The sequence below is a fragment of the Epinephelus lanceolatus genome, chromosome 22 (assembly GCF_041903045.1).
Source record: "Epinephelus lanceolatus isolate andai-2023 chromosome 22, ASM4190304v1, whole genome shotgun sequence".
Classification (NCBI taxonomy): domain Eukaryota; kingdom Metazoa; phylum Chordata; class Actinopteri; order Perciformes; family Serranidae; genus Epinephelus; species Epinephelus lanceolatus.
In genome coordinates this window covers 6574903-6591523 of record NC_135755.1, presented here as the reverse complement: position 1 = coordinate 6591523, position 16621 = coordinate 6574903, and the positions used below count along the sequence as shown (strand labels likewise).

Here is a 16621-nt window from a genome sequence, read left to right as displayed (position 1 = left end):
TGAAACATTCACACCCATACTACTATCAAACTCATCTTCACATGTTTGTGTGTGATGTTAGCTACTGTGACTTTGTGCTGTGGACGAAGGAGGAGTTCATTGTGCAACGTATCCTAAGAAATGAGGAGTTTCTGCAGGAGGCTTTGCCAAAAGCACAAGACTTCTTTATCTCGAGTGTGTTGCCTGAACTACTGACAAGAAGACATGACCCTGTATTGGTGTCACAGAGAGCCTGCAAATACTGTGAAAGGCCAGATTTTGGCAAAATGATAATCTGTGTCAAATGCAACAACCGCTTTCACTACAGCTGTGCACAGATCAAAAGGAAGCCAGCAACATGGTTATGTAGGAAATGTCTGAGAGTTGAGGCCTGAATGCCTTCATTTAGAACTGGGCAATATATTGATATTGTGATATGAGACCAGATATGGTCTTAAATGTTGGATATAGATTGTCTTTTCCTGGTTGTAAAAGTTGCATTACAGTTAAATGTCATGTTCTGAACCTACCAGACTGTTCTGTTCTATTATTATTATGATTGCCTTTAATGTCTTAGTCATTATATCCACAGTACTGATTATTATAGATCAAACATCTCATTGTGTAAATATTTTGTGAAAGCACTAATAGTCATCCATATTGAGGTATTTGGTCAAAAATATCAATCTGAATCTGGTCCATATCACCTAGACCTGCATTTATTAAAGTTTGAAACAATGAATTCATCAGCAGCCTTTTCCTTACATTTTATGTGAGGAGGTTAAAGTGAGTTTGAAGAAGTTTGCAGAGATGTGTAATAACATAATAGACATAATAGTCCAAGTCAACCTGTGGTTTGACCCTGGGAACACTGCACTAGTAACCATTCAAGATGTTTGGTGATCTCTTGGGACATCCATATAACATATTAAAAGTAAACCATTACATACTTAGTGGGTCGAAATGTGGGGCCATTGTGTCACAGCATCACACAGAGAAGTGCATATCTCTGCTTCTCCTCATATAACTTCTGTCGTAACATTAGTTTTTTAGGATGAGTTGTTTTAAGTGAATGATAAAAAATTCTATCATGATAATAACAGTCAAGATGCTGATAGAATAGTTAATAGAATTGAGTAGCAAAGTTGCTGATAAAACCAGTCAGCTCGCACACACTCTGTAACCCCACGCTAATGCTAATGATATTAGCACAAGCCTATGGCATTTTACATTGTATAAATTAGCCTAGCAGCTAGCAGACTTTTCCTCTACTCATATGAAGCCAGGGACAACAGCAGCATGTAACAAAGGTAACGTTACAAAATTCAGCTCCTTTACAGCTCATAAGGTTCACAAGGATACTAAACACATTTTCCAAACAAATACAACATGCTAACGTTATTAGCACAAGCCTGTGGCATTTTACATTGTATAAATTAGCCTAGCGACTTTACTTCCTTTACTCATATGAAACCAGGATAAATCACACACAACACTTAAAATGCTTTTTTTGTGGAGGTTTATTGTTTTCACAATTTGTTGTTTCGTATCTGTGAAATTATAGTAAATAAAAGTTTTGTTTCCACTGAGGGAAATGGTTTCAGCTTACAGAAACAGACAGGAGGTCTGCGTCACAGTGACGTGTAGCTACATTTCTGGGGAAGAGCACGCCAGGCTACAGTGTAGGCTCTACGTCGACACAGTGGCGTATTTGCATCTAAACTGTCGATAAAGTCTTCCATATATATTTAGTATCTATAACGGTGTCACTTGTTAGTTTGAGAGTTATGTAAGGGACTGTAGTGCAGGGGAGGTGAGGGGTTGGGGTGACGTGGGGTTACAGAGTGTGTGCGAGCTGACTGGTTTTATCAGCAACTTTGCTACTCAATTCTATTAACTATTCTATCAGCATCTTGACTGTTATTATCATGATAGAATTTTTTATCATTCACTTAAAACAACTCATCCTAAAAAACTAATGTTACGACAGAAGTTATATGAGGAGAAGCAGAGATATGCACTTCTCTGTGTGATGCTGTGACACAATGGCCCCACATTTCGACCCACTAAGTATGTAATGGTTTACTTTTAATATGTTATATGGATGTCCCAAGAGATCACCAAACATCTTGAATGGTTACTAGTGCAGTGTTCCCAGGGTCAAACCACAGGTTGACTTGGACTATTATGTCTATTATGTTATTACACATCTCTGCAAACTTCTTCAAACTCACTTTAACCTCCTCACATATTCCCATTTCGTCTCACAGAAACTTTCTGAATGGAAAAAATCCATCTCATAGAGATTTCACAGAGGTATAGGAGGTGTCACCTGATTGGCTGTTGCTTGGATACCTGTAGCCAGATGAGGAAGTGAGAAGGGGGGAGTGTATGGCTCCACCTCTGCAGAGAGTAGAGGAGTACTTCCTGTTTTTGTATCACAACAGAGAGTGACAGAGCCAGGTGCTAGCAGGCCGTGTACAGTAGGTGTGTCTGTGTTGGCATGTTGCGTCCAGGTGTGTCTGATTACTAATACATACCTGGCACAGGTAGGCAAGAGGTACAGAGCTTTGTGCCGCACAGTTTCCTGCAGCTAGTTAGTTTAGTCTCTCTGGTTCCTTCATGGTTCGTCCAGCTAACAGTCTTTGACCTCAACATCAGTAAGATATCTTATTATCTCAGTGAGTTACATTTGTTTTATTAGTCATCCTGTTTATATGAACTAGTTAACTTGAGGATTTAGTTACCTTGTCTCCTAGTCTTCTAGTTTATGTGTCATACTAGCTCTTCTGTCTGGTAAGGTTGTCTTGTTAATGGTCTTGTTTCTAGTCATCTTGTTTCTAGTTAGCTTTTGTTTTGCCAGTTATTTTGTTTCTTGTTAATGAAGTCCTACTAGTCACTTTGTTTCTTGTTAGCTGCGTCTCACTAGTCATCATGTTTGTAGTATATTTAGTCTCACTAGTCATCATGTTTGTAGTATATTTAGTCTCACTAGTCATCTTGTTTCTAGTTAAAGAAGTCTTACCAGTCACTTTGATTCTTGTTTGCTGCATTTCATTAGTCATCTTGTTTCTAGTTAATTTAGTCTTACTAGTCATATTGTTTCTAGTTAGCTGTATCTCACTAGTCAAATTGTTTGTAGTTAATGTAGTCTTACTAGTCATCTTGTTTGTAGTCAATTTAGTCTCACTAGTCATCTTGTTTCTAGTTAGCTGTATCTCACTAGTCGAATTGTTTGTAGTTAATGTAGTCTTACTAGTCATCTTGTTTGTAGTCAATTTAGTCTTACTAGTCATATTGTTTCTAGTTAGCTGCATCTCACTAGTCAAATTGTTTGTAGTTAATGTAGTCTTACTAGTCACCTTGTTTCCAGTTAATGTAGTCTTACTAGTCACCTTGTTTCTAGTTAGCTGTATGTCACTAGTTAAATTGCTTGTAGTTAATGTAGTCTTACTAGTCATCTTGTTTCTAGTTAGCTGTATGTCACTAGTTAAATTGTTTGTAGTTAATGTAGTCTTACTAGTCATCTTGTTTCCAGTTAAGGTAGTCTTACTAGTCACCTTGTTTCTAGTTAGCTGTATATCACTAGTTAAATTGTTTGTAGTTAATGTAGTCTTACTAGTCACCTTGTTTCCAGTTAGCTGCATCTCACTAGTCATCTTGTTTGTAGTTAATTCAGTCTTACTAGTCACCTTGTTTCTAGTTAATTCAGTCTTACTAGTCACCTTGTTTCTAGTTAATTTAGTCTTACTAGTCACCTTGTTTCTAGTTACTTGTATCTTACTAGTCATCTTGTTTCCAGTTAATGTAGTCTTACTAGTCATCTTATATCTAGTTAATGTAGTCTCACTAGTCAAATTGTTTGTAGTTATTTTAGTCTCACTAGTCATGTTATTTCTAGTTAAAGAAGTCTTACCAGTCACTTTGATTCTTGTTTTCTGCATTTCATTAGTCATCTTGTTTCTAGTTAAGGTTGTCTTACAAGTCACCTTGTGTCTAGTTAGCTGTATCTCACTAGTCATCTTGTTAGTATTTAATTTAGTCTTACTAGTCATCTTGTTTCTAGTTAATGTAGTCTTACTAGTCAACCTGTTTCTTGTTAGCTGTATCTCACTAGTCAACCTGTTTCTAGTTATCTTGTCTCTAGTTAGCTTTGTCTCCCTATTTTTTAGTTGTTAGTTTGCTTTGTCTGACGAGTCATCTTGTCTGTAATCAGTATTATTTAGGTTTGTGCATATTGCTGCTAGTTTGCTGTGATTTCTTTACCGCTAAAGTCTGCTAGCTTTGCCCTACTCATTGTTTTTTCCCAGTCTTTTGCCTCGTCAAATCATTGGTAACTAGTTAGGTTTCTCTCATCCTTATTTCTCATTAGATAAGCTAGTTGGGCCAGTTGTGATTGGGGTATTAAATTAACTTAATTAGCAGCTCTTCACGTGTCCTTTGCACACTCCAATTTTGTGTTTCCTAACAATCAGTATTGTTTTTTTCTGTCTTGTTCCTCTGTTTTATTCAGGACGATGGATGGAGTGAACGAGGTCGGGGAGGTGAAGGTGTCCTGTCTGCAGATGGAAGGAGAAACTCCTCCCGAACACAAGGTAGAGGAGGAGAGAGGTTGTGTAACTTTGCTCCCTCCACCCTTTCTGGTTGCTCTTGTGTGTAACATACAGACGTGTTACAGTTTGACACTTAGCTCTGTGGTTTCTGTTCAGTCATCTGAGTGAGAAAAAGAAGACAGAGAGAGAGACGTATTTTCCCTACATTTTACCGTCTCTGTGCCATCTTCTCTTCTCCAGTGTCCTGCGCTGTGTGACAGTCTGCACAGCTCCGTCCACAACAAAGAAAACAGTCCAATGATGAGAGCTGGTGAGAAACTTTTCATGTTACACACGTTCAGGGGTTATTTATACAAGTTTCTATGCCCTTATATGACTTTCACTTCCCTGCTGTGTGTGTGTGTGTGTGTGTGTGTGTGTGTGTGCAGTGCTGTGTGCTCAGGTGTGTAAGGTGTACAGGTTTCAGACGGAGGATCAAAGATGGCTGCTGGTCCGGGAACAGATGTCAGAGACGCCGCTGTCTTTCTATGTACCTAAACAGCTACTGAAAGTGCTCATACACAACCACACCAGCAGGTGTGTGTTAATGTTTCTCTCATAATATTCGAAAATCTGAATGGGAGAGTTAAATATTGAATTTAAGGCTTCTGTATGTCACTTTAAGAAAGTCCTTGCTATTAGTGGCACCGCTCTCTGAGGCCCTTAAGTTAGCTGCAGTCGACATCCTGTTGCTCCAGCTTGCACCACGTAGCCACAAGCCAGCACCTGGCACCTTGTTTCTAGTTCGCTGTGTCTCACTAGTCATCTTGTTTCTAGTTGTTCTCCACCTTTTAGAACCACATCTGTGCGCTAGGTACCCCAACAGAGGGGGGACCAAAAATGGGGACGGTACGGAACGGTTCCATTGGTACCATCCACAACTTTTCACAGTGAAAGCAAACAAATATGCGCACCGAACTGAACTGAACTGAACTGAACTGTACTGCTGGGCCGCCGCTGCAAAAGAGAAAAATTCGTCCCATGTCCTTTGCATAGAAGGACCTTTATTTCAGAATTTGCTGTATGTTCAGTACATCTTAACAGATTCAATTTAATTTGTTCCAGATATTCCAGGTAGTGGAACCTTATCGACTCAGCCGACTTAATTCTTCTTAGTGTCATGAAGTGGGAAAAAAACTAACTTTTTTTAACTCTTCCTCAGGGTCCAGGAAGTGAAGGATCTCGGTGACCTTTCACCCCACTGGGACGGGATCCGCCACGATGTCATTAACCACTGTCACCACCTGATTGGCTGCTATCAGGAAACGCTTGCTGAGCTCGACAAACTCTCAGGTGTCAAGTCAATCAAAGGGCCAAAAATAATCTTCCCTTAAAGGAATAGTCTGTGGAAATATTCACTTTGCTGCAGAGAGTTCGATGTTCAGATTGATCCCACCCGTCATGTCTGCACAGTAAATTTAAGCGAATACTTTTGGACGTTTACAAAGTATTTGAATGTACAATGTTTAGTTGTAACAGTGATTCTTCACTGTGGTGCTGCTGCTTTAACTTAAGATCCAGGTTCTTCTTCCACCTCTACACACTCCAGGAAGTGAAGCCCAAAATGTTGGACTGTTCCTTTAAAGAATATTGGTAGAATTTTGAATTCAGCTTGTTGTTCTGTGGGACAATTACCTCAGTGTTCTCTTTGTCTTTCGATCAGCTTCGTCCTGTTTTAAGTCGAGCGGCAGTAAATCAGACAAACACCTTCAGTTTGTTCCGACCAACCTGCACTCACAGAGGATGGAGGTCACCAACCCGGACAGCACAGGTACGTTCAGGAGCTGCTCTGTGTGGGTACATGAGACCCTAAAAAAGAGGCTGGATCATGGGGAGTACCGCCAGTTGGTCCAGGAGCTTCTCCTCTCTGAAGACCATTTCCAGGCATATTTTAGGATGACTCAGGGGCAGTTTGACAACCTGCTGTCTATCGTAAGGCGGTATAGCTCTGGGTATCCAGCAACCACTACCACCAGTTTCTCTCCATTGTTTACCTGTACACTTGTTGTTGTGACGACCACAGAAGGCCCGCCTCTCAAATCGTCCATTTTGCCGAGAGCGCAGAAATGTGAGGCACATTGCAGTGCAAAACGCTTTCTGTGTGATCGGTGCCTTAATTCTTTTTATCGTGCTTCTTTATTTACCTTACCGTTATATTTACCGTTCTTTATGTATTTGTTGCCTTGATTATTTACATGATGATTTGTTTCATACCTTTATTTGTTTATTACATCAGCATATTTATTTATTTATTTATTTATTTGTTAATAGTGACATAAATGGCCTTCTGTATCTGTCCAGGTGTTTGGTATGAGGTCATAACGTTCGGTGCTCCGTCTGATCACCACCAGGCCTTCAAACACGGAGGACTGAAGAGGCTGCTCAGCAAACACACGAACCTCAGAGACAGGTGTGTGTGTGTGTGTGTGTGTGTGTGTGTAAAACCTCTCTGTGGATTAATCTCTATAATCTGTGCCCTGTCAGGATTAGTGACAGCACACAAGTACGTTTCATTCTGTTGAATTATTTGGACTTGTTCAGTTACAGAGCTGTTTTGTGACGATGCATTTCAAGAGGGTTTTTAAAGACTTTATTCGTCTTGAGAAGGAGAATTTTCTCAACACATAAAAGAACACTTCATCCTTCAGTTTATCACCAACATTTAACATTAACACATCTGCATGTTGTGATATATCAGTGTAAAGCTGCAAAGAACGAATACCTTAAACTGAACTTGAGGACACTTGAGTAAATGTTCTTAGTTTTGAGGGCACTTATCTCGTTGTCACTCCGTCCATCTCTTCAGCTCTGTCTCGTACTCTCAGGATGAGAGCTCCAGAGCGAAGGAGTTGCTGGCCAGCGTGGCCCAGCTGCAGCCCCTTGTCTTCGGGCTCGCTGAGGAGCTGCTGGCCGTCTCTCTGGAGCTGAACGCCGCCCGCCTGCAGCAGATCCTGGACAGCCTGACTCAACAGGTGCGGGTGGAAGAAAAACGCAGGTGACATATTCAGACATCATGAAGTTTTGTTTTGTCTTGACATCTTCCTTCTCACTCAGACGGAGCACTTTGTTCACGCACTCAAAGACGAGCTGGTGAAGAGCGCCCTGTTGGCGATCCACAACCAGTGCGCAGCCAGCTGCAACAGCAGCCACGTCCACAGCAACGGGCTGCTCTGTGACAACACGCCAGCCTATCAGGAGGGGCAGGCATCGCAGGGGCAACAGGATGCAACAGGACGGGACGCAGAGTACGACGAGGAGGAATGGGCAAGTAGAGTGTTTGTGTGAGATCTTAAAGCAGGGGTGTCCAAACTGTTCAAACAAAGGGCCAGATTAGATCATGTAAAAATACTGTTTCATCTTTCAGTAAGAAAAGTATTCAAATTTCCACCGCTCCTGAAAGCGGCGGCCCTCGCTGTTGACTTTTCGCTCCTTTGCTTGTGGCCACAGTTGACCCTTGGCCTGGACTTGGAGGAATACTTCACCCCCCAAATGATCTTTTGTTCATCTGTTACTCAGCCTGTGTAGGGCTGAATTCATGAAGACAACTTTGTTTCCTTGTATGCCTCCACGGTGAGCGAAGAATCCAAAAACAGAGAAGATTCTTGTTCAGTTGGAGTAGAAGGGCAAAACTACATCAAAGCACGGTTTACAAACTCTCACACAACTCGTGTTTTGATATAGTTTTGCTGTAGTTAAACGTGGACGCCTTCGACTTTAATTTATCAAGAGTTTTCCTCCTTGGATTCTTCGTTCAGTGTGGAGGCATACAAATTTAACATAACACAGGCTGAGTAATTGATATATATACGCACACAGACGTTTTGTAGGTGAAGTATTTCTTTAACTCGTTTATGATTGTGTTGTACCTGTTTTTATATGTGTGCGTGTGTTTGTGTAGGACAGAGCGTGGGCGAACGTCGCCATGAGCCTCAACTGCATCATTGCGATGGGCGACCGGCTGCAGGGGCGCCCTCAGGAGATGACATCATCATCAGAGCAGCAGGAAACCACAGCGGACACAAACTCTCAGAACACCGGTGAAATGTTATTAAATGTTTCTGCTGGCGCTTATTTATAATATTCAAGATTTAAGTTTGCTGATCTTGTCTACCTCCTCCAGCTTCCTCCTCCTCCTCCTCCTCCTCCTCTTCCTCCTGGCAGGAGCAGGTGCTCCCCCTCGTGGTCACTCTCAGGGATTGTGTGCGTGAGGCAGTGGGGAAGGCCCGAGCTGCCATGACCTTTGTGGTCCTGCAGGGGGCGGTGGCCACGACCATCGCCCAGGGACCTCTTCACATCGTCCAGAGACGCCACGCCGTCTTCAGCCAGGCGGTGAGAGAAAACAGAATGAATCAGCCTGTAGTACAACAAAACGTATCGTATGATGTATAGTATTATAACGTATAGTCTAACAAAACGTATATAAGAAAACGTATAAAGTAGAGATCTGTAAGCATTTCTGTCTTTGTGCTGCTGCAACACCGAATTTCCCCTCTGGATTAGTTAATCTCCTCTTGTCTCATCTGATCTCATCTCGTCTCCTCTTATCTCATCTTGTCTCATCTTCTCTTGTCTCATCCTGTCTCGACTTGACGTGTCTCGTCTCATCTTGTCTCGACTTGTCTCGTATCTTGTTTCATCTCATCCGATGTCATCTGATCTCGTCTCGTCTCATCTGTTCTTGTCTTATTTTGTCTCATATGTTCTTGTTTCATCTCATCTTGTCTTATCTTCTAGCTGTCAGCAGTAGTGTGCGGTTTCATGTTGAAGCTGTATGGAGGTCTGGAGGATGTTGACTTCCTGCAGCAGCTTCACTCTGTCGGACTGCTGGTTCAGTTCGAGGCCCTGCTCAGCACCTACGGTACACACACTCACATACACACTCACACACACACTCACACACAAATACACACTCACTAACTTGCTACACATCCCGTATGTCGTCTAACATGGTGGGTGTGTGTCAGGTGATGAGGTGGGGATGCTGGAGGACATGGAGGTGGGTGTGGCTGACCTGAGCAGAGTGACATTCACTGTCACCGAGGCTAAAACAGAAGAACCGGACGACCTGCTTCCGACACTCAGTGGAGCATGGTGGGAAACACACACACACACACACACACACACACACACAGGCCACACACACAGTGATGCATTTTTATTCCTCTGCGCCAGAGGCATTATACTCTCAGGTCTGTTCGTTCGTCCCAGTCTTGTTAACATGATATCTCAAGAATGCCTTTGGGGAATGTCTTCAAATTTGGCACAAACGTCCACTTGTACTCAGTGATGTACTGATTCAATTTTGGTGCGCAAAGGTCAAGGTCCATGTGACCTTGCCTCTGTCTTATTCTTGTGAATGCAATATCTTAAGAACACCTTGAGGGATTTAATAGAAATTTGGCACAAATGTTAACTTAAAGATGATTGGATTGGATTTTGCTGGTCAAAGGTCAAGGTCACTGTGACCTTGTATCCGTGTCATTCTCGTGATTGCAATATTTCAAGACCTTCATGGGGAAATTTCTTCAAATTTGGCACAAACGTCCACTTGTACTCATCAATTAACTGATAAGATTTTATTCTTAATTCCCCATTAGCTTCCACACAGTGGTAGCTAGTCTTCCTTGGGTCCACTCACACATGATTAGATGTTGTTGGTCATAGGCCAAGGTCACTGTGACCTTGTATCCATTTTATTCTCGTGAATGCAGTGTCTTTAGAACACCTTGCACAAACCTTCACTCAAGGATGACCTGATTAGATTTTTCGTCCAAGGTCAAGGTCACTGTGACCTTGCATCTGTCTCATTCTCATTATCACAATATTGCAGTACTTCATGTAAGAATTTCTCCAAATTTGGCACAAACGTCCACTTGAACTTAACGATGAACTGATTACGTTTTGTTGGTCAAAGGTAAAGGTCACTGTGACCTTGCATCCATTTTATTCTTGTGAATGCAATATCTTCAGAAGACCTTTAGGGATTTTTAAAAAAAAATTGACACAAGCGTTCACTCAAGGATGACCTGATTAGATTTGTCATCAAAGGTCAAGGTCACTGTGACCTTGCATCTCTCTCATTCTCATTATCACAATATTGCAGTACTTCATGTAAGAATTTCTCCAAATTTGGCACAAACGTCCACTTGAACTTAACGATGAACTGATTACGTTTTGTTGGTCAAAGGTAAAGGTCACTGTGACCTTGCATCCATTTTATTCTTGTGAATGCAATATCTTCAGAAGACCTTTAGGGATTTTTAAAAAAAAATTGGCACAAACGTTCACTCAAGGATGACCTGATTAGATTTGTCGTCAAAGGTCAAGGTCACTGTGACATCTGTCCCATTCTCACTAATGTCACAATATTTCAAGAACTTCATGAGGAAATTTCTTCAAATTTGGCACAAACATCCACTTGGACTCCATGATGAACTCAGTAGAATTTGGTGGTCGGAGGTCAGGCGTGTATATATGAGGTATGTAGACCTGTAGCTGTAACGTTTTGGCACCAACAGATCATCACTGATAAGATCCTATGGGGAAGTGAACGTGTCTGTCTGCGTCGTTGTTTGTCAAGCCTCCATTTTTGCTCGTCCAGACTCAAACACAACCCCGGAGTTTTCAAGTCAGTTGCATTTTCAAAGGTCTCTGTTTAAAAGTTCCAAAACCCTGAAGTAGTATTGACACTAGGAGTAAACGTTGTGTTTTTTAAAACAAAAATGTATTAGTGAGGATGTTGCCTCATACACAAACACACACACACACACACACACACACACACATAGTGTAAACTCACAGTGTGTGTTCACCTCCGCTCAGGGGCAGTTTGGTCGTCGAGGTCCCGTTGCTGCCAGAAACCTTCAGGTTGTTGCCACAGGAAGTGAAAGACGGAAGTTGGATTCAAATTCATCCTGTTCTGTTTAACATTGGAATCAACCAACAGCAGAGCCTGGCTGAAAGGTACACACACACACACACACTAGAAGTTTGTAACCTGCAGAAATCCTGGAAATGTTCAATATTTTTTATGGTTTTAGTTGAACACAGTTTTGTTTGTGTCAGGTTTGGTGACAGCTCCCTGCAGGAGAGAGTGAACCAGCAGAGCTGTGAGCGTCTCAAAGTGTACTGTCACACACTGACAGACAAAGTGCCTCACATGGGTAAGACTCTGACTGTGCTCATCGTAAAGCTTTGTTTTGCGTTTTATTTTGTCGTGATCAGGTGGAGACAGCAGATTATTGACCTTATTGTGTCAGTAATTAGTCCTTCCTCGCTGTCTCTCAGCTGGTATCCAGTCACTGTCGGACCTGCTGTCCTCTCTGGATCGCAGCGTGGAAACCAGGAAGAGGAAGAACGTCGAGGTTCTGTGGACCGCTGCTACGGTAAGACACGGGACGACTGACATTTATCAGGTGACACAAACACAAAGACTCAACAGGCAGTCGTTATAATCACATGACTTAAAGTCCAGGTGAAACTAAAATGTGTTTAGAATGAAATTTGACTTTACACTACCTGGAATTTAAGATGTGTGTGTGCGTGTTCAGGTGTGTCGTAGGGTGAACGGTGTGCGTCTGACGAGCTGTAAGAGTGCGAAGGACCGCACGTCGATGTCGGTGACGCTGGAGCAGTGTGCGTTACTGAGAGAGCGACACGCACTCAGCCAGCAGCACTTCAGCACGGCGCTGGACTGCATGAGGAGGTTTGTTGATTTCAACACACAAACATCCTCTTCCTCCCTACTTCCTTTCCTTTGTTGTCTCCTTTTCTTCCTCCTCACTCACCTCCTTTGGCTTCCTTTGTCCTCTTATTTTTATGTTGCAGAATATTTTTCAGTTAAATCTTTTCTTTTTTACTTCATGTCATTCTCCACCCGCTCCCTTGTTTTCTCTTCTTTACATTTTCCTGTTTCTTTCTTTCTTACGGGATCTTCATCCTTCTCTTCATCTCCCTCATCACATACACACACACACACTCCTCCTCCAGGTCTCGTCTGTCCTGGGGGCAGATGCTCGGCTGTTACACCCAGCCAGGGATCACTGTCCGTGGGTTTGAGCCGGCGGAGGGCCCCCCTGGCCTCCAGAGCTCCTGGCTCCCGCAGTGTTTGGCCCCTAAAGCTCCCAGACGGCACCTGTACCCAGTGGCCTTCCTGCTGGTGTCCTCTCACCTCCTGGTTCTTTGGTTCATCCTCAGCCTCGTTATACTGCTTGCCAAATACCAGTAGACCAGCACAGACTGGGAACACTGGGCACAAACTGGACGACATGGATGATTTCATGTTTTTATCTCTGAACAAGACAATTTCCCCGAAAGCTAAAAGGGCCTCTTCTTACTTACTGTCTGAACTGGACAAACTTGTTGTAAATCGCTTGTTTCAGCCTCATGAACGTCACCTGTTCAGGAGGAGGTGCACGTTCATCACATCTGATCATCAGCATCGTCCACGCCCCGAAAATTCAGCGTCGTCCAGGAAAGTTTCATTCACCAAAAAATGAGCAGAGTGAAAAGAAACTGTGGAGCTTCGAGTCCTACTGTCAGATTAAATTTAGCAGCGTTAGTCACCTTGTTTGAGGGTAATTAGAAAATATGAATCATACAGCTGCTGGTCATCAGTGTGGAAACCTATCCCCACCAATGTGATGAAAGAAAAAGATTCTGTAATTCATGATAATGACAAACGTCCTTTAAAATAATTACTTTTTGTTTTTCATTACTTTTGAAAACATTTCTCAATATTTTGAGGTACGAAGTCATTATTTTTAGGTTCTTACTCATTATTTTAAGATGCTAACTCATTTTGAGATACTTCATTATTTTGAGGTACTATCTAGTTATTTTGAGTAGGGATGCACTGAATATTTGGTAACCGAATATATTCGGCCGAATATTGCAAAAAAACCACACATTCGGTGGAATAAGCTGAAAGCAAGGCCGAATAATAGCGGCGTGTTTTGATAACGCAATCAAACAGTGTGCAGTGACGGGCAGAGTAAAATGTCGGCAGTGTGGCGATGCGTCCCTCACCGCACTCGCATTTGCAACTAAAAATAGTTTTGAGCGAGCAAAATAGGCTTAAATCATTCAGCACGCTGTGCGAGCAGCCTACAGATTTCAACCAGCAGCAGAAACGAAAGGCGAATCCCACCGGTTGTGGGTTGAACGGGGGTCACAGACACAAACAGTAATGTATTCCTGTCAAATATGGCGGCCATCGGCTTACCGGCGACGGATAAGTCGGCTCCAATAATATCGTCTTCTTGGCGTGTGGGCTGCCCAGAAGTACCTGAACAGCCGAGCCAGCCGAACACAGGTATGTGACGTGTCAGAGGAGAAACGAGCCGTTCACGGCCCACAAACCTCACCGCACTTTAGGGACTGTTCTTTACTTATGAAGGGACTTGTCAGGGGAGGAGGGTGGCTGGTTGATTCTTATTTTATTTATTTATTTTATTTTGATCCCCCCTATGTTAATCACTTATTGATGCTGTTTTTGAAGTATGAATAAGTCAGTAAGTAATTTATTCCACTGAAATATCATTGATGTATTATAGAAAAGTGATTTATCTTTTTATAAATGACAAAAGGCACATCTGCCTCATTTTTGCTGTGGTATCATGATACTACTCAGAACCATGATATTTTCATTGATATCGTACAGTGGTCCCAATTTTGGTACTGTGACAACACTAATCTGGAGGGGGTTCATCTGCAAAAACTAATGAAAAACTAAACAACGATCTTCGGTATTTGGTACTCGGTATTCAGCCAAGCATTTAATATTATTCGGCTTCAGCTTCGGCCACAAATTTTCATTTCGGTGCATCCCTAATTTTGAGGTACTTACTCATTATTTTGAGTTACTAACTAGTTATTGTGAAGTACTTACTCATTATTTTGAGTTACTAACTAGTTATTGTGAAGTACTTACTCATTATTTTGAGGTACTATCTCATTATCTTGAGGTACTGACTCATTATTTTGAGGTACTAAGTCATTATTTTGAGGTAGCGACTCATTATTCTGAGGCACTATCTTGTTATTTTGAGTTACTAACTAGTTATTTAGAGGTACTTACTATTTTTGAAAAACTTTATCAGTATTTTGAGATACTTATTATTTGAGATACTGACTCGTTTGTTTAAATTTTTATACCAGCTCATCTTTGAGATACTAACTCATGTTGAGAAACTTTCTCATAATACTAACTTATGACTGAGTTTTTTTTCACACTGATGGAAATGAGCCTCCGTAGCTCAGAGCAGCAGAAGTAAAAGACGAAATGATTAAACATGAGGTTGAATTAAAAAAAAAAAAAAAAAGCTCAGATGTTAGACGGTAAACGATTCAAACGTTTTGTGAGTACAACAAAATTGGTGAATAAAGAAAATGATAGTAAGTCAGTGGTACACACTGGTTCACAACAGATCTGTTGGGACGAGCGTTTTTTACCTGAGGCCAAATGTTGTTTCTTCACTGTGCTGGGAAATATTTGTTTATTCATGATTTTATTGTTATAATTTATTTATTAATTTTATTGTATTTTTTATTTTCATCTTTATTTTTATTGTTATCATTTATTTATTTTGTACAAATGTGTTTTATGTTTGTTTTCAAATTAAACAATGTTTTTTTAGTTTCTGGTATTTGTAACATGGCGAAGGAGCTGTGTGTGTGTGTGTTATCAGACATCCATACCTCACTGTTCACTGTGTGTGTGTGTGTGTGTGTGTGTGTGCGTGTGTGTGCGTGTGTGTGCGCGCGCAACCAGGGATGGCTGCAGGATGGAGAACGTGCAGAAGAACGTGGGCAGCAGGAAGTTCGCCTTCAGCAGCGTTCAGCTCCTCACTTTCCCCAAACTGTACAGACCTCCAGACGGCAGCTTCGGATAGACACACTGACACTTAGTTTTGTTTTATACACACATAGTTTTTTATACGAAAAGATTGTTTCATCATGTAAAGTGTATGTTGTGTTATACACACGTGTAAATGTTATGTCTGTGTTCGTGCTGTTCACTGTGACTGCAAGTGTTTGATTTACAAACACGTCTCTGCAATAAATGAATACTTGATTTGTTTCTGTCTAAAATCAGATTTATCAAACCAAATGGATCAAGAAGGTCACCGCTGCGGGCCTCGACTAAACCTCCAAACCACACACACACACGCACCAAATCAGGATATTCAGGTCTGTTGCATGTCAGTCAGTGTGTGATGAGGTCTGATTAAACACACATTTGAAGAAGAATATGGACCATGTAAGTATGAAATCATCCTCAGCTTTCAAACTAGACTTCGACACACGGTCTCTACAATAAAATCACAGGAGACACATCGGATGTCTGAACAAGTGAGTTTAATGTGTCATGAATTATATAAGAATAAGGCAGTTGTTGCGATAGATAACTTTGCACGGGCGGAGGAGCTGAAAGGAAACAAGTGAGTAAAGTTCTCAGGTGACAAAAGCTTTTCTTTGTCTGATCTGAAGACACTCGCTGTATCGTAGGAGTCTAACAATAACACGAATATAATCAACTAATAAATTCAGATGTATTACCATATATTAAACTACCCAGCAGTGTATAAAGTGATTAAAATGAGCTCCACATTAACCAGCTACAACATTAAACTGATGATTATGATCCAAGAATATATAAATTATTACTAAAGTACAATTTTAAGGTGTTTGTACCTGAGTGTTTCCATTTTAAGCCACGTAGGGCTGCAGCTAATGATTATTTTTATCGTCAGTGAATCTGCTGATTATCTAATCAATTAATCGATTAGTTGTTTGGTCTAAAAAATGGTTGAAAATGTCAGTCAGTGTTTCCTAAAGTCCAAGATAACATCCTCAAATGTTAAATGAGGAAAGAAAACATAAAAAATACTCACATTTAAGAAACTGGATTCAGATCATTTGGACTTTCTGTGATAGTCAATTCTGTAATAATTCCTGCATAATGAGTACTTTTACATTTGATACTTAAAGTACATTTTGCTGATAATACTTCCGGACTTTTACTTGGAATTGAGTATTTTTACACTGTG

General features: G+C 41.3%; 1 protein-coding gene across 4 annotated transcripts in view; it reads left to right on the top strand.

The window, feature by feature from the left end:
* LOC117246316 (type II inositol 3,4-bisphosphate 4-phosphatase-like) overlaps nucleotides 1–15650 on the top strand; it is a 29234-nt gene extending 13584 nt beyond the window's left edge. For 3 of the 4 annotated variants that reach the window (XM_078163815.1, XM_078163816.1, XM_078163817.1), the window contains 17 exons: nucleotides 4493–4574; nucleotides 4773–4842; nucleotides 4961–5108; nucleotides 5734–5864; nucleotides 6235–6342; nucleotides 6873–6981; nucleotides 7378–7543; nucleotides 7626–7835; nucleotides 8470–8608; nucleotides 8692–8900; nucleotides 9306–9429; nucleotides 9536–9662; nucleotides 11394–11534; nucleotides 11637–11734; nucleotides 11859–11956; nucleotides 12122–12276; nucleotides 15343–15650. In XM_078163815.1, the coding sequence (XP_078019941.1) occupies nucleotides 4493–4574; nucleotides 4773–4842; nucleotides 4961–5108; nucleotides 5734–5864; nucleotides 6235–6342; nucleotides 6873–6981; nucleotides 7378–7543; nucleotides 7626–7835; nucleotides 8470–8608; nucleotides 8692–8900; nucleotides 9306–9429; nucleotides 9536–9662; nucleotides 11394–11534; nucleotides 11637–11734; nucleotides 11859–11956; nucleotides 12122–12276; nucleotides 15343–15463 (2236 nt within the window). In that variant the 3' untranslated portion in view covers nucleotides 15464–15650. Of the gene's footprint in view, nucleotides 1–4492; nucleotides 4575–4772; nucleotides 4843–4960; nucleotides 5109–5733; nucleotides 5865–6234; nucleotides 6343–6872; nucleotides 6982–7377; nucleotides 7544–7625; nucleotides 7836–8469; nucleotides 8609–8691; nucleotides 8901–9305; nucleotides 9430–9535; nucleotides 9663–11393; nucleotides 11535–11636; nucleotides 11735–11795; nucleotides 11957–12121; nucleotides 12277–15342 lie in introns of those variants that run through there. The other variant, XM_078163818.1, reaches the window with a different exon arrangement.
* Nucleotides 15651–16621: the final 971 nt, after the last annotated feature.